General features: G+C 41.3%; 1 protein-coding gene across 1 annotated transcript in view; it reads right to left on the bottom strand.

The window, feature by feature from the left end:
• The window catches only part of LOC124804970 (transient-receptor-potential-like protein), a 205,984-nt gene that overhangs the window by 18,223 nt on the left and 164,284 nt on the right, over positions 1–23,477 (bottom strand). The window contains exons 18-19 of the mRNA XM_047265360.1: positions 15,068–15,495; positions 582–854 (exon numbers count right to left, since the gene is read on the bottom strand). Coding sequence (XP_047121316.1) covers positions 582–854; positions 15,068–15,495 — 701 coding nt within the window. The remainder of the gene's footprint in view (positions 1–581; positions 855–15,067; positions 15,496–23,477) is intronic.

Raw genomic sequence — 23,477 nt, 5'->3', positions numbered from 1 at the left:
TAAATATTTTTCAGTTGCATTTCTTGTTATCTTTAATAAGGCTGTCTCATTGGATGTTTGCATAAGATGGTTCAACAAATTATTTTTTATTGTGTATATATAAAACATTAGACATGTATTTTCTGTGTTGTTTGGTTAGTGTCATTGGTGGTGTGGGTGGTGGTGGTAGTAGTAGTAGTAGTTCATGTTGTTGTTGTTGCAATAAATTACAATTCAACTTCTTGTTGACACTGATGTTAACAGAGATGATTCACTAGCTCTCTTGTGTAGGTAAGGGGAAGGACACAGTGTGCCAATCCAGTTGCTATGATTTTAAGAGAGCATTTCTTTAATTTGGTCACTTTAAGGGATTAAACTCAGCATACTAGTGCAGTAACTAAGACACTGAACTCCTCATCTGTCTGTTAAGATTTAGATTTGCTGTGATGTCCCAAAATCAATCAAGGCAAATTCTAGGAGCTTTGAAAGGAGCACATTTTTCCCTGATCTCAGCTTGTGTTTCACCTCTCTTGTCAGTAGCATAGTAACCTTAATCTTCCTTTTTTAATTCAGTGATATGGTTAGTTTAGCCTAAATCATACCGAATATGACTGCTGCTCCTTATTTCGTGGAGGCTGCTGTGAAGGTGGAGGAATTGATGGAATGTTTGCTGCCTTCTGCTCTGGTTCTCCTGGCTGGCTTTCCTTGTCATCTGGAGTAGAGCATGGTGCTGGTGCTTTCCTCTTGACAACTTTTGGAGGAGTGTCTCCAGGAGCCCTATGCGGTGCCACAAGGGGACTTGGATCTTCTGGAGAACTCTTTCCTGCTGCAGCTATTTCTTGTTGTTGCTGTGACAGCTGCTGCTTCTGGGCAGCCTATATAAACCAAAAATCTCAGGTTAGTAACTGTTATGAATACTTTATTTGTGTAACATCATACTTTATCTTTGGAAATCAAAATTATATGTTGTCACTGAGGAACTATGGATACTACAGTATGTGAAGCAAAGCAGGCAATTGGGACAGCAGACTTAAATCTGACGGATATTTAAATTTTTGTATACTTATCATTGCTCACAAACAGATAATCATGTAGCATATGAAATAAACATTACATTTTAAATTACCTTCACAGAAGTGAATAAAGTTCACCAAGAAAAATAACATATAGCACGGTTTCAACAGATATGTGTCAAAGGTGAATCTCTGACTTTTGAACCAAAAGCCTTTAATCTTGATATGAAACTGCAATGTCATAGTGAAACACAAACAATGTAAAGAGTAAAGTAACCACTCACTATAAAGTTGAGGCATCATGCAGTTGACAAGACACATAAATTAGACAAACATAGCAAAGCTTTTAAAGTGTTACTTCCTCAGCTCATTGCAAAAGATGATATCCCTCTGTATGTGACAGTGCCATCTGCGGTATACATCGCACTCATGGTCTTTTACCATGCCCAATGTTGGTGGCCTCCCCCAGAGGGTATGGCAGGTGGCAAAGCTACTTTGTCATGCTCTCCTCAAAAGCCAATCAAACATTGGATGACGACATCTCACGCGACAAGCCAATTAGCAAGCAGCTTGGCAGCAGACAATCATGCAGAGTGCATGTGTCCCTCCACATGATATTTACAGCTGGCTCTGCTGGGCCTCTATGGCAGTCTTCAGCAAGCTTGTAGCAGGAGTTCAGCTAGCGCCACCACTGATGATCTTTGGATGGCTGCTCTGAAGTTTGCTTGTAACTTCCTTTGTATTCTGTTCTTACGAGGTTGAGTGTTCAAATAGAGGACTCTTAATTTGGACTGGTTTTTGTGTAGTTGTTCCTGACAATACACTGATGCAGTTTTGTTGAGCTGACGAGCTACTTGTCAGCTAGCTACATCACAACAGTGATGCAGTCACCACTGATTTGAATCATATACTACTTACGCTCTCTTTCTGCTGATGTAGTGTGGTCTGTTGTCTATTATTTGTTGCTATTGTCATTGTGGATGTTTGAGTACTTCAGTCTCCATCTTGCATTCTACGACTCCAGTTCTGGCAGTGGGTATTCTTCTGGTTTTGGCATCTTGTGGACATTGTTGCTTACCGCTTGATCATTTGCATACCCTCTTAATGGCACAACTGCCAGATCTCTCCCATGTCCTTACAGTTGTCACTGCTGTTCTCAACTCAGGAACACCTCTTGTGATGACTTGGGGGATCAAGATCATTTTTAATGTCAATGTTCGGCATCCGTCTCCAGTATTCCACCCTTTTAGCCTGACCTAGGAATATTGGGCAACTTACGTTGACAGCTGAAACATTTCGAGACCCATGGGATCCTTGGTGATGTTACAAAATGTGCTTTTTTGTTGGCTAACGCCAGAGCTTCAGTATAGGAGCTGATGAAGTAGCTTTTCCCGACAGGGTATCTGGTGACTCGAGCTACTCAGACATTAAGAACAGGCTTGGGACCTACTTCTGGCTTCTGCTTTTGATTTCCACCATCCATTGTACCTTTCATTGCACTTCCAAGAAGCTTGGACAGTCATATAAAAGTTAGTGGCTACTCTGCAGGGCTTGACTTGCAAATGTCACTTTCAGTGCGAAAACAGAAACTGTGGACTTCCTTATGCCAATGTAGCTGTTCGTGACATGTTACTTGACCACAGTGTAGATGCCAAGCTCTGTGAAGATATCCTTCATCTCCCCACTCAGATGTTGGATGAATGTTTCCTCTTTTCCATGCGTTGGAGCAGTCCCAGGCCTTGGGACGGGCACTCAAGAGTGCTGACTTTGCTGTGTTTCAGGCAGATGGTTGCCATTCCACAGGCCCTGCCATCATGCCCACAGCTGTGCCCACTGCAGCAAGCCACAGGGGCCTTGAATGACCCCTAGGTTGTGAGACATGTCTTCCAGTGCGCCTCGGAGGCAATCTTGCTCCCTGTGCTGGGTGACACACAGCAGGACATCTTGTAACCATCGCCACACAACATGTTCTTTTTGCCACAACTCAGACCACATTGCCAAGGTATGCTTACAATGCCTCCGTCATACCATCTCGCTTCCTGCACTCACTTGGTTAGCTTAGGGTTGGCAGCCATCTAACCTTCTGTGGGTTTGAAAGAGGTAGGGTGCAGTGCACTGTCACATGGCCATTGGGCAGTACTCTTGGAAGTCATTGTCCATGGTCACCCCCTTTGATTCCACCTGGACATGAGCTCTTCCAAAACCATCACCAATAGTGCTGTATATTCATTGAGCGGGTCCTTGTGGCTGTCTCCATTTTCCAGGACTGACTGGCTGCAATGAAGAGGTTATTTGCAGTAAGGGTTATTGCTCTGTCCAAGTCCAGTACAAGTCAGCACAGGCAGTGACCATGATCTTGGTAACCCATTCCCTCACAGCCACTAATAGCCACAGTTTTAAATCTTGTGGGGCTGGCAGTCCATGATGAAGATCACTGTGTTTGCTTGTGTGAGCAACTCTGTTCAAAGTATTGCCACCTATTCTCCAGTTCCCAGGGTGGCATCAAGGGCTTCTTTTTTGACCTTCAGTCATCAGGTTGGTTAGCAGGAGTTTGCAATGCATTTCTGTCTTCGCCCTTTAGAGCAGTATAGGTGGTGCAGCTGGTATCCTCCATGATCTGGTTGATGTATTCTAGTCTCAGTCTGTCTCTTGTACTTTTCCCTTCTGCTGTCCTTCCCATGATACTTTTAATGATACCATCATTTCTCAGCAGATGGCCAGCCCATGTGTCCTTTGTGCATTGGGTTACCTTCAGGAGACAAGGCTTATCTTTCTCCACTCTGTGGAGTACCTCTTTGTTTGATACCTTATCTACCCTGGAAATCTTGAGCATTCTGCAGTAGCATCACATCTCAAAGGCTACTATTTATGTTTTTGTGCTTCTACAAGTGTCCATGTTTCACTTCTGCACAGCAGCACTCTCCACACAGACATCTTTGTGAGGTTTTCCTGAGTTGGTTGTCTATGCTGCTAGATGTGCAAAGTTTCTTCTCTCGTTAAAAGCAGCTTTTGTCCAGTGGATTTGGCTTGCAATATCCCACTTTGGTCTTCCATCTGATGCAATTTTGTACCCTATGTAGGCAGAGAATTCAACGGTCTCCAGTCACTCATTGTTAAGTGAGCATTGGGCAACAGTATTTTGTCTGCTCATGACTAAGATTTTTGTTTTACCTTAAGTAATTTTTATATTATAGGAAGAGTTGAGGGTGGTTTCCATCTGGACCAGCATGGTTTTTAATTGTTCTGCATCTTCATTTAACACTGCAGTGTCATCAGCAAATCTCAGCATGTCTGTGTTCTTACTATGAATTTTAATTACTTCTATAGTCCCTAGTTTTTCCATTGCTTCATCTACTGCCCTCTGAATGTACCCACTGAACAATACAAGAGAGTGTGTGCAGCCCTGTATAACCTGATTAATAGTAGCTTCTTCTTGATGTTCTCCACACGTTATCACAGCCTCGTCTTCTCAGTACAGTCTCTGTATTACTCTTCCGTCCACATACTATCTGCCAGTCTCTCTCAGCACCTTGCCAGTGTACCCTGTCAAATGCTTTTTCTAACTTCATGAGAGCAATGTATATTTTATTGACCCTTCTTTAGTCTTTTCTCAAGAATTAATCATAAGATGAGTATTGTGTGCCTACACCTCTTCTAAAGCCAAACTTGTCATCTGTGATCAAGCCTGTCCTGACCTCTCTCCGTCTGAGAATGATAGAGGTCAAGATCCTCGAGGTTTGTGTTACTAATTTAGGGTCCTACATTGTTCACATCTGATTTCAGATGCTTTCTTTGGTATTGGCACTGTGATATACTTTTTAAAGTCTTTTGGGAGCTCCCCAGTTATATAACTTGTATGAAATGGAACTGTTATTCACATAGCTGTTCTCTGGCAGCCACAGAAGTTGATGATGTACCAGTAGAACTCTTGATTGGTATATCATCAACTCCTGTGGCTTTCCCAGGTTTTGGCTGCATGACTGCTAGGCCAAACTCATCACACAAGATATAATCTCCCGCTTCTTCCAGATCAATTTCCTCATCATTCTCCAGTTCCAGATCCTCATTATTTCATGCATACAGTTTTTCAAGGTACTGTTTCCACCTTTCTACTATGTCTTTCTGCTCATGTAATACTATTCCATCTTCAATTTGGGCTCCACTGCATTTTATTTGAATCTTTCCAAATAATTGTTTAATTGATTTACGGGGCTGATTCCAGCCATCCTATGATCATTTCTCAGACTTCTTTGCATTGGTCCTCCAAGAATTGTTGTTAAGACTTTTTTGACTCTCAGTTGATTTCATTCCTCAGTGCTCTATATTACCTTAGTCACTCCTTAGTGCAATCTTGTTTCAGGTTACATCTTACAATTATTTTTGTTACTATGCTTTCTGTAATCCATTCTTTTTTATGCTTTGCCTTCTGCCTCCCAACTGCTTTGTTTGCTGCTCATAGGATATTGCTTTTCAAGGGCTCCCATCTTTCTTCAACATTTCTGGTATTGTTCATAACTGTTGCCATGTTTCTCCTCAAGTTACCTTCTAGTAGGAATGTGAGTGCATGCAACGACTGTGATATGACTTTCAAATGATAGAGCACAGCAATCAGTCATCCTTTTCTTTCAGGTTTTATTAGGCAAATTTAGGTTTCAGCTAGTGCATAGTCTTTATCAATGCACTATTTCATGGTATCAATGCATGTCCTAATATGTCGGTCCTTTGTTGTTTGGGCTTCTGTCACAGTTCATTCAAGATTATTAATAGTAGTCTAGGCACTATGTGGAATCTAGATTTGCCTAATAAAACCCGAAAGAAAAGGATTGCTGATTGCTGTGCTCTATCATTTGAATGTTGCCATGTTTGTTTGTTCCTCATATGTGGACCTCATGATATCATTCTTTATTCTATTCAGATCCCATTCCTTACAATTTCTTTTCTTTAACATTTTTGAATTTCAGATCATGTGCTCCTATCACTGTGTTATGGTCACTATCAATGTCTGGGTAGCTCCTACAGTCTCTCATTTGATTCCAGAACATTTGTGTAACAGGAATGAAGATGTTCTGTCCTCCTACCTCCAGCATCTTTCCTTGTATACCTTCTCCATGGATGGTATTGAAACCACATACGTTCTGCACAGAATTCTTCTAATTTATCTCCCCGTTAATTTCTATCTTCAAGCCAAAACGTCCATCTCTTCCTTTTCCCACTGATGCATTCAGGTGTTCCATATTGATCCGATTGTCTCATCCTTTGACCATGTTTACAGCCTCTTTTATCTCACTGTACACTCTTTCCATCTCTTCTTCATCATAGGTTGATGTTCGCATGTACAGTTGGATTATCACTGTCTTATTCAGCTTTGTGTTCAAGAGCTTCACCCCCAGTATTACTCTCCACCTGGATGCAGGGAGTTTTGCAAGGTGCATACCTCCCACTTGCCTTGTGGGACAGGATGAAGAAGGAGGTGGACTGCCTAGAGGCAGGTAGTATTGTGGAACTAATTTCCAACAGTTTGTGGGCTACACCATTGGTCACTGTAGAGAAGTACGATGGCACCGTCTGCCTGTGTGGCAACTTTAAGGGAATGGTGAACCTCGATACCTATCCTCTTCCACAGCTGGATGAATTCATGGCAAAGCTAGGCCACAGGATTATCATCCCCCAAAATTGACCTGGTGGATACCTATCTGTAGTTACCGCTCCACAAAACCAGCCAGCAAATAGTGGTGGTCAGTATGCCTTCTGGATGCTGTAAATACAAAACACTCACCTTTGGTGTTAGTTTGACTCCAGATTTGTTACAGCATTACCTCAGACCCCGGCTCTGCGATGCACTTGGATCAATAAATTACCTCGATGACATTTTTGTCACTGCATTCTCAGCTGATGAGCACCTGTGTAACTTGACATACTGTTTTACATCCTCCTTCAGGCTGGGCTCACTGTCTATTTAGACAAGTGCTCCTTCCAAACTGAGATCGAGTATCTATGTCATGCCTTGTCAGCATTTGGTGTCTGGCCCACAACCAAGCACAAGTGCACCATCGTTAAGCTCCCACTTTTGGCAGTTCCTACAGACACAGAGTCTATCCTGTAGCTCTCACATTTCTCCTTTATTGTCATCACTGGGGCATTGTCATGACCAAGCACATGGCCCAACAACATACACTCCTGGAAATTGAAATAAGAACACCGTGAATTCATTGTCCCAGGAAGGGGAAACTTTATTGACACATTCCTGGGGTCAGATACATCACATGATCACACTGACAGAACCACAGGCACATAGACACAGGCAACAGAGCATGCACAATGTCGGCACTAGTACAGTGTATATCCACCTTTCGCAGCAATGCAGGCTGCTATTCTCCCATGGAGACGATCGTAGAGATGCTGGATGTAGTCCTGTGGAATGGCTTGCCATGCCATTTCCACCTGGCGCCTCAGTTGGACCAGCATTCATGCTGAACGTGCAGACCGCGTGAGACGACACTTCATCCAGTCCCAAACATGCTCAATGGGGGACAGATCCGGAGATCTTGCTGGCCAGGGTAGTTGACTTACACCTTCTAGAGCACGTTGGGTGGCACGGGATACATGCGGACGTGCATTGTCCTGTTGGAACAGCAAGTTCCCTTGCCAGTCTAGGAATGGTAGAACGATGGATTCGATGACGGTTTGGATGTACCGTGCACTATTCAGTGTCCCCTTGACGATCACCAGTGGTGTACAGCCAGTGTAGGAGATCGCTCCCCACACCATGATGCCGGGTGTTGGCCCTGTGTGCCTCGGTCGTATGCAGTCCTGATTGTGGCGCTCACCTGCACGGCGCCAAACACGCATACGACCATCATTGGCACCAAGGCAGAAGCGACTCTCATCGCTGAAGACGACACGTCTCCATTCGTCCCTCCATTCACGCCTGTCGCGACACCACTGGAGGCGGGCTGCACGATGTTGGGGCGTGAGCGGAAGACGGCCTAACGGTGTGCGGGACCGTAGCCCAGTTTCATGGAGATGCTTGCGAATGGTCCTCGCCGATACCCCAGGAGCAACAGTGTCCCTAATTTGCTGGGAAGTGGCGGTGCGGTCCCCTACGGCACTGCGTAGGATCCTACGGTCTTGGCGTGCATCCGTGCGTCGCTGCGGTCCGGTCTCAGGTCGACGGGCATGTGCACCTTCCGCCGACCACTGGCGACAACATCGATGTACTGTGGAGACCTCACGCCCCACGTGTTGAGCAATTCGGCGGTACGTCCACCCGGCCTCCCGCATGCCCAGTATACGCCCTCGCTGAAAGTCCGTCAACTGCACATACGGTTCACGTCCACGCTGTCGCGGCATGCTACCAGTGTTAAAGACTGCGATGGAGCTCCGTATGCCACGGCAAACTGGCTGACACTGACGGCGGCGGTGCACAAATGCTGCGCAGCTAGCGCCATTCGACGGCCAACGCCGCAGTTCCTGGTGTGTCCGCTGTGCCGTGCGTGTGATCATTGCTTGTACAGCCCTCTCGCAGTGTCCGGAGCAAGTATGGTGGGTCTGACACACCGGTGTCAATGTGTTCTTTTTTCTATTTCCAGGAGTGTATATACTGGAAGGGATCTAGAAGGACATTGAGTTGCTCCTTTGTGCGTGGACTCTTTGCCTTATAAGGTTGCTCCTCCTTGATCTCATTTTCCCTGGCCAAAGCTGTTGGAGCCATGGAGCTGATTCACCTGGATTTTGCAGGGGCCTTTCTTGGGGACAGTTGGCTCACCAGTCCTACACAATCCACATGCTGCTGCAGCTTTTTTCAGTGGAAGGCCTTTCCTTTGAATTTGTCATGGAAAATGGCATGCAGCAAGACAATCCTAACATAAAAAGGAAGCTGAAAGGTGGAAGGAATATACAGAGAGGCTATGCAAGGAAAATATACTTGGAAACAATATTATAGAACGTGATAAAGAAATGTTTCCAAGGGAGTGAGACAGGATTGTGGCCTATCCTGAGACAGCAATGGAATTGTTAATTTGGTAATGGATGGAAGTTGCAGTAATAAGTGTAGAGGGAGACCAAGGCCTGAACATAGTAAGCAGGTTTGTACAAATATATATTGCAATAGATATGTAGAAATAAAGAGACTTTCACAGGACAGAATAGTGTGGGGAAGTGAATCAAAACAGTCTTTTTGGAATGAAGAACAAAACGAGAGTATAATGGCCTGAAACTGATAATGGCACTGAAAAGTATCAATGACTGGTTGCAGTCTCCTTTGAAAATTGGCCACTGAACAACAGCGACCAAGTTCAATAAGATTGATCGGGGATAAAATAACAGTTCCCATTTTGATGTGATAGATAGTACCATAAATTAATATGCATTGCACCCACTGATCTTTGGTCACAGGAGGAGACAGCACTTTATTCATTGCCTTATCAGTTGTATCTTACCATCATCTCCTTGATGTGATGCTGTATAAAACCCATCCCACACTCAAAAGAAGAATACAGATGTATTTTTTACACTTAGTTTGCTTGCCAGTTCCTCAAATAATGGAGACTAAGTACAAATAAAGCTTGAAATTTCATCCAAAGTTAATTAAATTATGCTTTATACCAAAGTGTTGCCATAAAAGACTTAAGATCCACTCTGGAACTCCACAAAAACCAAAGCACAAATTACCTAGATCTCACTGAGAGGGTCTCCATGATTTGTATTTCATTTCAGTGATGCACAGTAGAATGATTGCCATGTGCATGGCACATGTCTGTGTGTGTGTGTGTGTGTGTGTGTGTGTGTGTGAGAGAGAGAGAGAGAGAGAGAAGCCTGTAACCTTGTAACAATTGTGCCAGTGTATTGTCAGGAGCAACTACATAAGGAGTTCAAATTACAAGCCACTTATTCAAACACCCATGTCATAAGAAATTACTGCAAAGGAAGTTACAAGAAGGCTTCCAAGCAGCTGCTTCTCTTTTCTTCAAAGGTCTTTTGAATTATCCTGTAGGTGACATGTATATTTCCCTAGTCAAGTATGCTTATCCGGCCTCGCATATGTTGTCTTGCCATTCCAGTGTCACAGCTCTGCACTTTTTGTCACTCATTTTTTATACAGTTGTACTCTCCTTTGCCTGTTTCATTTCCTGTACTTTTATATTTTCACCATACATGAATTAAATTGAGTATCTTGTGTGTTATCCAAGGATTGCAAGTGGACTTTTGCCTTTTTGTCTTATTGATCCTCTACTGCCTTCAGTATTGCATCTCAAAAAGTTACATTTTTTAAAAGTCCATTCTCCTGTTTTAGTCAATTATTGCATAGTGCTTCATTTGAAACTGTCAACATCATTTAATCCCTCTGCTTTATAAGAGTCTCATTTCCTTAATTTCTTACCTTTGTGAAATTTATTTAGTTTTAATCTGCAGTTTATAACCTATAAATAATGATCAGAGTCCACACTAGCCCCTAGTATTGTTTTGCAATTTACAATGTCTCAAAATCTCTGTCTTACTATTGCATATTTACCAGAAACCTTTGTCTGTAGGTCAGTTCCACATATACAAGCTTTTTCTTCATAGTTCAAAAACCAGTGTTTACATGATTAAATTATGTTCTGTGCAAAATTCTATCTGGTGGCTCCCCCTTTCATTCCTGTCTGCCAGCCCACATTTCTCCTGATATTTTTCCCTCTCTTCCTTTTCCTGTTGTCAAATGCCATCCCTTCATCACAATTACAGTGTGGGAAAAATAACTGCTGTCGTTTCCCTTTGTTACAAAACCAGATCAGTCAATCATCCATGCTGCAACTACTGAAAAGGCTGCTGCCCCTCTTCAGGGTCTCTCCATATGTACGTCACTGTTGTGGTTAACCAACAGTTTGGCTACATGTATTGTTGAGGCATGCAAGCCATCCAAGCCACTCCACCTTGGCAAGGTTCACAGGGCCTACATTTGTTTCATTACACAGTCCGTATTATCAGCAAGAGCAGATAACATGTTGCTGGCGATACTGGCAGTGTATTAAAAATAATGTAGCCATCTGAAGATGGGCATAGTAGCCTGAAACCAGCCATGGCAATGAAATAAAGCATAAAGTATTTATGGCTTATAGCAGTCTCCATCAGTAATCTTTTTAGAATGTAAAACGGTGGTAATACAACATCTGTGAACACACTACAAAGTGTTCACTTTCACATCACACTGAATTAATAGTCCTTGTATTCATTGTAACTGCCATTGCACACTCTTATCTTGGTGGCCATTATATTAATGGAGTCTCACAAATTGGAGGCATGGGCTAGAATATTCATTTGGTTGAATATTATTTTGTGGTTTTTGTAAAGAACTGCTTGGCTGGCACTAATTTAACTAGCTTCTGTGTTTTTCATGACATCAACATTCAATACTTAATTTATAATAAAGATCTAGTGAACTGACCTGCATAGCTGCTGCAACATTAGTTGGGAATGTACCTACTTGTTACACTGACACTATCATCAATATGTAATTGTCAGTACTAATGAAATTCTCCAACAGCTGTGTAATTAAGATGTTATTTTATTTAATTTTGATGACAACCAGTTTTAGCATTCCCCTATGCCATCTTCAGACCCCATATGCATCTCTCAAAATAACGATAATGCCATACAGTGCTGTATATCCCTGGGTTTTGTGAATTCAAACTGTTTCACAAGTGCCTCACTAGAAGAGTTGATAGGGTTGCTGTCAAGTCTTCAAGTGAAGCACTTGTGAATTTGCGAAGCCCAGGGATAAGTGGCATTGTATGGCATTTTGTTTATTTTGAGATATGCATGTGGGGCCAGAAGATGACATAGTGGAATGCCAAACCTGGTTGCCATCAAAATAAAATAACACCTTAGTTACACAGCTGTTGGAGAATTTCATTAATATTGACAATTACTTAACCAGCTTATGTCTGGAGTCCATGATGAAGCAACAGAGATCATCAATATGGATCAGCATCTCTTTCATTCTCCAAGTCAGTGTCCTACCGGCCTAAGAGCCTGCTGATTGTACTCAATGATGTTCAGTATATACATGCAGAGTGGTCTTAAATCCTCATTTTTGGAAGGTAGCTATTTTTCTAAACACAGTCACCAGGTAATCAATTTCAGGACTGTATTGAAAATGGTTTCCATTCTCTATACTGGAGTATTCAACATTACTCTCTTCTGGGTAAAATTATGAAAACTTCCCCAATGAGGTATGGTTCTGCATTTGCTGTCTTTTATGAACAGAACTGCCTGATTTAAGTTGAATCCACAGATCTAAGAATGGTAATCTTCTTTCCTCACTTTGGAGCAGTGTGGTTTAGTACTGCTTTGAATTTCGGATTATGGGACAGCATCCACAGCTTAGCACTAGCAAGTATTATATTCCAGTAAGAAGATTACTTGGTATACTGAACACTAAACAACTTCTTTTTGGTGTGCCGGAAAACCATTCTTCTGTAGCTTGCTTGACTTGCATGTACCACATATGTGGCATGTGGTCAGTTGGTATATTGGCTTATTAGGATCTTTCCATCAAGGTTCTTCTGAACTTAGTACCAAAGGAATGGAAAATTTGATTCAAAGATCCTGGTAGGAAATACTATAGAGACACAAATGATTCTTTGGTTCAGTGTTGTGGTTTAAGACAATCTTATTTGAACTCTTAAAAGCTGCCAAAATTTTGTTTGTGGTGTACTGCCTTCATTGTATTGCTCCTAAACTATACCTTTACCTCTATTACTATTAGTTGTAAGTAGCAGACTGTTCTTACTTCCCTGTATCATAAATTTACTGTGCATGCTGTCAGTGTGTTTATATCATGGTGGTGTATTTTTCATGAAAAGAATAGATTGCTACTCACCAGATAGAGGAGGTGTTGAATTGCAGACAGGCACAGCAAAAATACTGCTAAACATGTGAGCTTTCAGCCAAATGGCCTTCTTATTTTTTATGATGCATATAGGTGTTTTCATAAGTTTACTATAGAAGTTTTAGAATGCTAAAGTGAGATTGAATACAGACAAAATGGAAATCATGTTCTGTTCATTGAACAGTATATAAGCTGTAATTTAACTGTTTAGTACCTGATTAGTTTTATATACATCTCAGCACTGTGACTGTATTTTTGCCTAGTTTGGAACTACTTTTTTCCCATGTTAAGTATACTTGTCTTTGCAAAGGATATCCCCTTTTATTTATCTGCCAGAACAAATATAACATTTTAATTTAGACACCTTAGAGCCTTAGATCTGTGTCAGATCTTTAAAGGGTTGAGTTTAATATGATACTTGAAAATCCTGGGTGGAATACAGCTGGTGTTATGGGAAAACAACCGTATATAGTTTGGATACTTTACAGAAGTAGTCTGCAGTGGCTCTTGCTGCCTGCTAATATACAAATTGTCATGTTCCATCTACCTGAAGATACTCTGATGGTATTTATAGAACACAATGTGTGAATGAATAAATTTAAAAAATAAGTTTGTATAGCAGGTGATGAAGATAGTATCTCATATTTTGAAACTTACTACAGGGTGTACACAAAGTCCAGGAACACTTTCAATTATTTATTGCACAAGAACCAAACATTGTACAGATATCCTACATATGTCATTTTGAAGAGAAAACCTGAAAGTTTTTTTTTCATGTATACCGGCACAGCATAGTTTGGTAATTTGCCGACAGTCAGCAGTAGTTGCAAACATGGTGAGTTCAGGTGCGGTGTTAGCTTTCTGTGTGTTGGGGTTCGACAAAAACAAGTGTACTATGGCTGTTCAATGGATATTTAGAAGCAAGTATGGTAAGAAGCCACCAACAAGGAAGGACATTTACCACTGGCACTACAAATTTGTTGCGACGGGTTGCTTGTGCTCGGAAAAGAGAAGAGGACATCCCAGTGTGAGTGAAGTGAATGTGGAGCATGTATGAGAGACATTCACGAGGAGTCCAAAGCAATCGTTGTGTTATGCATCCCGTGAACTCAAAATGGCTTGAATGACAGTGTAGAAAGTCCTGCGACAGAAGCTGTCTATGAAACCATTCAAATTGGAATTAGTGCAGAAGCTCAATGATGACGACAAAGACAAGCATTTTGAGTTTTGTTTGCAGTTGCAACAATTGAATGAGGATGGGATAGCGTTGTTGATCACCTAATTTTTTAGTGATGAAGCCACTTTTCACACTAATGGGAAAGTGAACAGGCATAATTGTTGAATCTGGGGTACAAAGTATCCACACGAATGCATTGAATTTGAGCGTTCTTCGCCGAGAGCACTGTCACTGGATATTCCTACTTGAACGTGTTGCAGCTATGGCTGATGCCTCAAATGCAATCGGACTCTCCGTTCATCTTCCAGCAGGATGGGGCTTCACCCCATTTCCAGCATGAAGTTTGTGGGTACCTGAACACGGAGCTGCCACATCGATGGATCGGCTGTGCTACAGAAAGGGGCAGCTGTTTCACTAAATGGCCTCCCTGGGCACCAAATCTCATTCCGTGTGGCTCTTTTTCTAAGGGGGCACATCTGGTGTATGTACCGCCTCTACCACGTGATGTTGCAGAGCTCCGGGAGAGAATATGAGAAGTGACTGCCACAGTCGGTGATGTCATGCTGGGACGGGTATGGCAAGAATTCGATTACCGTATTGACGTCTGCCGGGTCACTCATGGTTCGCACATCGAATGTTTGTAAAAAAAATTTTCAGACTTTCTCTTCAAAATGCAATATGTATGACATCTGTACAATGTTTAGTTCTTGTACTGTAAATAATTGAAAGTGTTCCCGGACTTTATGTACACTGTGTATTTCACTCTACAGTTCTGATAGATTGTGGCCATATCTGTGAATCTCTGTGCCATATTTGTGTTTTCTGAATATGAAGCCATATGTGAAAAGTGAACAATGCTGTTTATAGTGTTGTTCCTGTGCCTGTCTGTTGTTTAATACCTCTCTTATGTTCTGAATAGTTATCTTTTCTCAAACAGCTTTAGAATTTAAATTGATCGAGGAGAGAGAATGTTTGCTGACACAATATTAATTAAATTATTTAGATTTAGTTACTGCTGTTTCTTATTACCTGCTGGCACTGTTTCTGCTGCTGTTGCTGGTGTTGTTGCTGGTGCATTTGCTGCTGCTGCTTCTGTTGCATTTGCTGCTGCTGTTGCTTCTGTTGCATTTGCTGCTGTTGAAGTTGTTGTTGATGATTAGATGTTTGTTGTCTGTTTTGAACATTTGCTGCTTCACATGAGTTCTCTTTCTTTGGATCAGAATGTGTTGATACATGCTTGGTGTTTTCATCAGTGCTTGCACTCGATTTTGGTTGCTTTGCTGCTTGTTGTTGTTGCTGTTCTTTTTGAAGTGGTTGTTGGGGTTGCTGCTGCTGTTGCAATGTCTTTACCAGTGTTGACACAGGAGTGACATTACGAGATGTTTGTGACTGCTGATTGGTTACTTGTAGGAAGTTTCCAGTACCTCCGCTGCTTCCATTGTTCTTCTTGTTGTTGCCTGAAGTAAAATACTGAATATTTAACAGGCACGAAGAAAGTACACTTCTATAAGAACATTTAGCAGAAAAGTTTGCCTGTTATTCATTTAAATTGATGAAATATGTATCAGCAGGGCTACTGGAGGACTCTTGAAAAAACAGTTATGTTTGTAGATGATAGAAGTATGTTCAAAAAGGGTTCAAACACTTCCATATGCAACAGCTTGTAGAATAGCGGAACAGACTTACAGCTGCTTCACAGCAAACACCTTAATCTTACAAAAACACACACAATTCCAACCAGAAACCAGAAATAGAGATCAGTGGCAACCACTATATGAAACTGAATGTGAAATTACTAAGCATCCAGTTGGATGCCAAACTAAGATAGCACAAGCACATTGATAAGTGAACGGAAACATTTCTTTAGACTTATCTCTCTCACTGTTTGATATCTCCTGCATTGTTCCAAATGACAAACACCTCAGGGAGCTGTCGTTTTTGGTGTCTATGGCATCTGGTGAACATTAGCTGGGTCTGTGTGTGATGAACCTGGTGTTCCTGAGCTGAGGCTGGTGAGTACAGCCAGTATTGTATAACCATAAGCTTTAGCCATGCTTCAGTGACCTGTGTGTTGTGTGGTAGTAAAACATTGGATGTCCGTGGGAATGGGGATCTTGGCTTAACCACCTGCATGATTGGGATGGATGGATTGGGGGGGGGGGGGGGGGAGGGGGAGGGAGGGGGGAACTTTCAAATGACAAGGGTGATGGGCACCGATGGGATGGAAGGCTGCTTAGTGTTCAGGCATAACGGTCAGGAGCAGGCTAGCAGGCAATATCTGTAGGACTTGACTACACGTCAGTTGTATATGGCTTACCTAGAAAAGTGTAGTTCTGCCTGGGTAGACTGTATACGACCTTAGCTGTTTCATGGGCATGACATGGAATTACACAAATACAAATCTCTAAATGATATAGGTTGGCCACAGAGATCACCAACACCCAGACAACTACAATGGCTTGACAGATTACACCCCATGTTTTGTAAAGGTGAGCTACACATGAGATAGTAGTGTTTCGCCCTCATTTATTTACAACAAGAGCTAAATCCAGGATGCTCCTGGGAACAGTGCAAACTGCCTTAAGCTCCCATTCTAAAGCAAAGTTCAGTCCAGAGCCCATGGCATTAGCCTCTAAGCTGAACCAGTAGCACACTTACATGCGCGCTACAGATCTCATCATAACATAAATCGCTCACTGACACAGACGAAACTTCACAGGGTGAAAGAAGGGATAAAATTAAGGCTCCTTTTTTGGCTTAGGTGCCAATACTCACTAATTTCTCAGAAAATAATGGCTAAAATTTTGACGCCACTTTATCTGTCTCCTTGTGGATGATGGATGTAGATGTGTTGGTAGTATGGTGGCTATGAGTACAGGTTCTAATTTTTGTGACCCATTTTCAAATCCAGTTTTATGGCTTTTTTTTTTTTTTTTTTTTTTTTTTTTTTTTAGTGGGAGTACTTGATATCCATATTTTCTGTGACATCATGCAGTACAAAGGAATTATTGACACAAGAAAATAGATTTTCTCATAAAAAATCTTACACAACTTTGTATTAATTAACAGTGATTTGAAATGAAGAACATAAAAATTCTATTATTTCCATTTCCTTACACAATGTGTTGTTTGTCAATGAAATCAGAATACTGAGAGGTTCATTAGAAGTAATTTTGCTAAAATGTATGCCACTCTTGACAATGCGGAGATGTATGAGTTTACTGACAGGTGAAGAATTACATTTGCTGATGACAGAAGTGACATGTTCTCATCACTCACACTGCAGAGGGGAATAACAAGTAATGCATAGTGGTTTACCATGAAATTAACTCCAGATTGTTAAATATTTAGCACTGTTAATGAGGTTACTTTTTGTAATGATATTCACAATAATAAATATGACTGTTGCATATGTGATTTCACTTGTTGTTTCTGGTGCTCCAGATTTGTATGCTTTGAACGTTTTATAATAGATGTCATCATGCGGGTTGAAGGCTCTGGTTCTCATGAAGTGTAAAACAGAAATGTGGACAAAACTTGAAATATTAGAATTCATATGCTTTTCAGTTACTGTTCAGTGATACAAGATGATAGACTTTTCTGATCATAAAGTCTGTTTTTTGTTAGATTTGAAAAATTTAGTTTTGTCAATAATTCCTTTGCATTTTATGATTTCACAAAAACTATTGATGTCACATACATCTGCAGCAACAGAAGATAAAAAAAACTAAGATTGGATTTTGAACCTGGGGTGTAAAACACAAACCTTGCTCTTATCCGCTGTGTTGCCAAGCAATTTACTCTGACGTTGCCTAATAGACTGTTAAATTAGTGTTGAAACTTCATCGTTTCCTCAGAAATTATTGAGTGTTGACAACTGAGCCTTTATTTTTACTCTTCTTTCACCCACGAACTTTCCTCTGTGTCAGAAAGCAATCTCTGGAGGGTTTTCCATGTCAAACAGGCCTTAGGCTAACTTACATGGTGGATCTAGCATTGTCACATCAGTGGCATCTGAGTAGTAGTGGCATCTGGCAGACAACAGTAATATTGTGCCAACTATTCAGTTCCCATAGTAATCTTATGCCACTACTACCCCATCCCCTCCCCCCTCAGCAGTCACTGCTGGGGGAGAAGAACGTTGGTGGTGTTTTGTCCCGAAGAGCCATCATTGGGAAAGGCAGTGGACTGATACCCATGGGCATCACTACGAAAGACAGTCTCAGAATGAGGCCCAATGGAATTTGTTTGAGTCACTACAGGATTGGTGAGTCCACCGGGCATGGAGAAACAGGTTACTGCTGATCAGGAGGGAGTAATCAAAGTTGATTTCATGTGGCATCACAGAAGTCCATATGAGGAGGCCACAGGTTACATCACAGACCTACGGTAGGGGGAGATTGTTACACAGATCCAGGTTGGGTAGTGTCTGAGTTCGTGAGCCCACACCAGAGTGCCCACCCAGAAGGGAGAGGCCTCACCAATGAAATGCATTGGCAACTGTTACAACATGTCGATGGGTGGCTATGAAGTCACTCTGCTGGGCTACGGCCTTTAGTTAGTTTGTCCCTGTAATGCAAATTTATCATACACAAGTGCAGGAATGCTTGGGAAAGTACACTTGTGCATGCATGCTTGTCAAGCATGCAATTACTTGTGTTGCCACCTTTTATACATCATTTCCTTATATGTGATGGCAGCGAAATAGACCTTTGTTGATACAGTGCTGTTAGCCAAAGGTTTGAGCCTCAAATGTGTCAAGGATGGTTGCATGAAAGAACACTTGTGCAGGATGTATTTGAGTCTTTTTGGTTTTTCATGAGTCGTAAATCCAAAAGTGTAAAATAATGTTCTCCGAAAACATAGTCCATTTTGGACTAAGCTACCAGCAGAAAACTTACTGTACGAGTAACATGGTTGTGAATTGAACTGAAAACCTTCCTAGCAAAGGCACATTATAGCGTCCACAGGCCCACATATTTGTCTCAGTTGCTTTCAAAGTGGTGACCCTCAAGGTAAGTTAGTAGATCGGTTTAGCAACAACACAGAAGAATTAGTGTCCAGGAGTAACTACACTGGCTGCTTGCCTATGAATGCATCTAAGTATATTTTCTGGGATGCATTTTGAGAGGTCTGCACTTCTGTAGATTTATCAGTCACTTGTCTGCGGATTTATCAGTCACTTGATACACTTCTTCAGATTGGGGCATATTTGTATAGGAACTGCAACAACATTCCTCCTGCAACTACCCCATTTTGCTGCACTTGTTGCATGCCACATGCCAGTGGAGCACTTGCTGCATTTGTGAAAAAAGAGGCAAAGGTTATGGCTGGGCCACTACATTGCCACTAGTGTGGCTCATTGCCACAGATGTGGTTGTTTATGAGATCGTTGGGGCCATAGAATAGTCAGGGCCGTGACAGAGGTTGCATGATATCCCATGTGATAAGTGCCGGGGAGATGACTGCTTCAGTGTCTCTACCATTGTAAACAAACACTGGGCTGCATAAACATTTTCATAGGCTTGAGTTATTCACATTTCTTCCATCAGAGGCAGATCTGATTTCATCAGTATGGATTCCTCACTTCCCGGTTGGGCCTAAGTTGCACTATAATGTCCCTGATTAAGAGTCTGTAATTCTGCCCATGCAAACGTTTAAAGTTGCAATTCCTACTTAATCCCTCCAAGTCAGTGGCCCAATCTGCGTATGATTGTTGGGAGCTCTTTTTCTGCTGCCAAAATGTTAATCTGGCTGCAATAATATGTTTCTTCATTGAAAAATGTTCTAGTAGTAAAGAAAATAATGTTGAGAACTCTAATTCCACCAGATTCTTCAGCAGCTCCAGTTTTTATTAGATGATACAGTTAAGGATGTCCTGAGGCAGAAATTTGACAGACCAAGAAATATAACTGCAGTCATTGGCAGAAAAACAACTCTCTCTACATATTGTTCATTAAATGGTGAAAAGCTGTTAACTTGGGTGGTGGGGGATGTGTTCTGCTACATTCACTAACACATGCACATTTGTTAACTCCTGATAACTGGGCACAGTCTGCATTAGTATCATCTGACTAAAATTACATGATATTTGACCCTTCAGCTGTTGTAGCTGGTTTCCTCCTGTGAGAGTGCTCAGTGTCATGCCCAAACAGTTTGCTGTTGCCAACAGTTTGTCAGTTATTTCATAATTCTGTTATTTTGTATTTCATGCACTGCACTAACCAAACGACTGGATTATTCTGCACAGCATGTGATTCATCATTATATATGTAGTTACTATAAACAAATATATCAACTTCCATTAGATAAGCTTCATGCGATATTGTGTGAAGCCAAATTTTTGTATTAATCTGACCTGTGGAAGGTCCTTGGTTCGAATCTCATCCCATAAAGTGAAAATTTTTATTACGGTATATTAATAATTTTTACTTATGGACCGTCTCACAGCAACTGAATAAAACATAATTTTAGTGCCATATGCGTTTCGCCTTCTTTCTGCAAGGCATCATCAGTGGCAGGTTGCGTGGACAATTTCTTACATATTACGCTCCTGTTGCATTTTATGTGTTGTTGTTCTTCTTATGAACGCCAATTTGCGGTTTTTTTCCACATTCGACAGCACTGTGAACTGAATGCTTGTTTTAATGCCATTAAATGCATTATGAACGCCAATTTGCGGTTTTTTTCCACATTCGACAGCACTGTGAACTGAATGCTTGTTTTAATGCCATTAAATGCATCAAAACAAGCATTCAGTTCACTGTGCTGTCGAATGTGGAAAAAAACCGCAAATTGGCGTTCATAAGAAGAAGAGCAACACATAAAACGCAACAGGAGCGTAATATGTAAGAAATTGTCCACGCAACCTGCCACTGATGATGCCTTGCAGAAAATAAAGGCAAAACGCGTGTGGCACTAAAATTGTGTTTTATTCAGTTGCTGTGAGACGGTCCATAAGTAAAAATTATTAATATACCGTAATATTACATGCAACTGAGGAAGACAGGACTACAAAAAGTTGAAGATGTTGAAAATTTTTATTTTTCTAAATTTATTCAAAAGACTTTGATTATTATTTTTAGTCAATTAATTGCTTAAATGTAATTTCTTTTATTTGTAATATTTTGCCACATCATTTGCAATATCATGTTGACTTTTTCATTTGATCTTTCTTTCCTTCTTTTCTTCCTATCATTCTTTATTTGTTTTAAATCTGCTTGTGTGATCTATAATCTGCAAGCAAGTGCCAACCAGTATTGATCATTGCTAGATACTGCGGCAGCCCATGTAGCCAGTTGAGGATGGTTTCAGGTAACCAGGTGACAATGAGAAATTAGTTTGGTTATACTGCTGAAACTGAAATTTTTCTGTCTTGAGTTTCTTCATAGAGGTTAGCCTTAAATACATTGAACAAAGCAATCATGATTTTAGTTCTGAGGCAGATCTTTGATTGCTGTTTTCTCAGATATGTTGCACTTCATGAGGTTGTGGATAGGTTAGGACATGAGTTTAAATTCAGGGCTAGAAAACTTGTCTCTGCTGCAGTTCAGTCATTGATCACTTTAAATCAGCTGTGTATAGAGCATCTCACATTTCCATCATACCTCACGATGCCTGCTTCCAACATTTCTCCACATTACACATTAACAGCATTTTTGAAGTGATCCACCATGTTTGTCACTTATAAGCAAGCAGTAGCCAACACTGGACGTGACAACACTGTAGCATCAAGTGACAGATGTCAACCATCAAGTAATTTTAATTGGACTATAATCGTAGTTTCTCCCTGGTTGAAAAACCAACACTCTCGCCATATCACAGAAATTATTGTTTGATTTGTACATGTCATGGATCCAAAGTTGTTGCCACTTTTCTAAAGGCAATTTACTCAAGAACAGTGCAAGGAAATTCAAATCCATATTCCATAACAAAGCCCAGTCTGTGCTACTGTGTCAGATTTCTGCATGTACCAAAAAGGGGCCACAAATTAGACCTAAGCTGAATCGATAATGCACTCGTCTCACACTCCGCAGATTGCATCAGAACTGACTCGGATCAGCCCTGGGCTAACTCATATGCCGGATTCTGTTGTGGTCCTGTCAGAGGGTGCTCTTGACAACAAGTGCAATCTGAGTAGTGGCACCATGGTGGTTCACAGTAATGTTGCAGAAACTACTAGGTTTCCATAGGAACATAGGATGGTACCATTATACTCTGGAATTGCATTAGGACCTTGTTGCATTGTTACCCTTGTTGTTGAGATGCAGAGTGACATATCTCTGGTAGAATGTGAGACTGAAACTACAAGGCTGCTGAAGCCACAGTTCTGCTGTTGTGAACATTGTTTCGCTTACGCAGATATCAAGAAGTGGGGTTAATATAAGTGGGGAGTGGTTAGTATAACTGCATTGTGAAGCCTAGTGCAGGGTTGGCTCAGGTGATTAACAGCATAGGGGAGTTATGTAGGAATTTTACGAAGGAGGATCAGGTAGTGGTAGTGGGTGGAGCAGGGAACAGTCTTGATAGGGACGGGGAATATAATGTAGGTGGTGACCTGGTAAAGATAGCTACTCAAACTGGTGTCACAAATGTGCATTCCGTGCAACTGTTTCATCGTCAAGATCGGCCTTATCTTAATGAGGCTGTGAGGCGTGTTAATATGGGGCTGGAGAGGTCGCTGATGGCAGAGGGGAGAAAGGGATAATGTAGACAATATTAGACATATTTCATGGTGCCAGTTGGGTCTATCAGTAGATCGAGTTTCACTAGGCTGGCAAAGCTTATAGGTGACAGTGTAGTGGGTGGTGGTTGGATCACTCATGGAAAAATTCCTGTAATAGTTGGTGTCAGAGCTGCACCTTTTTTAGATTGAAGTCAGCTGATAGGTATACCTGTGTAAAGGAAGTCCCTCCTACTAAGGGCTCACCTTCAGAGGACATCATGTTTCCAAGCACAGAAGGAATTAGCATATTTCATCAAAATATAAGAGTTATTAGAGATAAAGTTAGTGTACTGCTTATAGATGTTGACTCTGAAATCATTAATATATCAGAGCACCACTTAAATAATTTTACAATTCAGAGACCTCATTTATCAGGATACAGATTAGCTGGCTGTTTTTCAAGGAGTTCCTTGTGGGGTGGGTGAGTGACTATGTCCGTAAAAAACAGTATTCCATTTGAGGCCATAGATGTATCATGGCACTGCACTGAACTAAAAACTGTATCTAATCACTTATCTGACTATAAACAAATAAAATGTGGTGTACCCCAAGGATCAGTATTGGGACCCCTTCTGTTTCTTCTGTACATAAATGATCTAAGCTTAAATATTGATGCACACAAAACAATCATATTTGCAGATGACACCATGATTCTACTAAAAGGAGACGACGATGAACAGTTACAGCAGACAGTAAACACAGTCACAAAACAAC

Source organism: Schistocerca piceifrons, chromosome 7 (assembly GCF_021461385.2).
Source record: "Schistocerca piceifrons isolate TAMUIC-IGC-003096 chromosome 7, iqSchPice1.1, whole genome shotgun sequence".
NCBI lineage: Eukaryota > Metazoa > Arthropoda > Insecta > Orthoptera > Acrididae > Schistocerca > Schistocerca piceifrons.
Note: the sequence above shows the minus strand (reverse complement) of the source record. Positions and strands in the feature narration are given on the sequence as shown.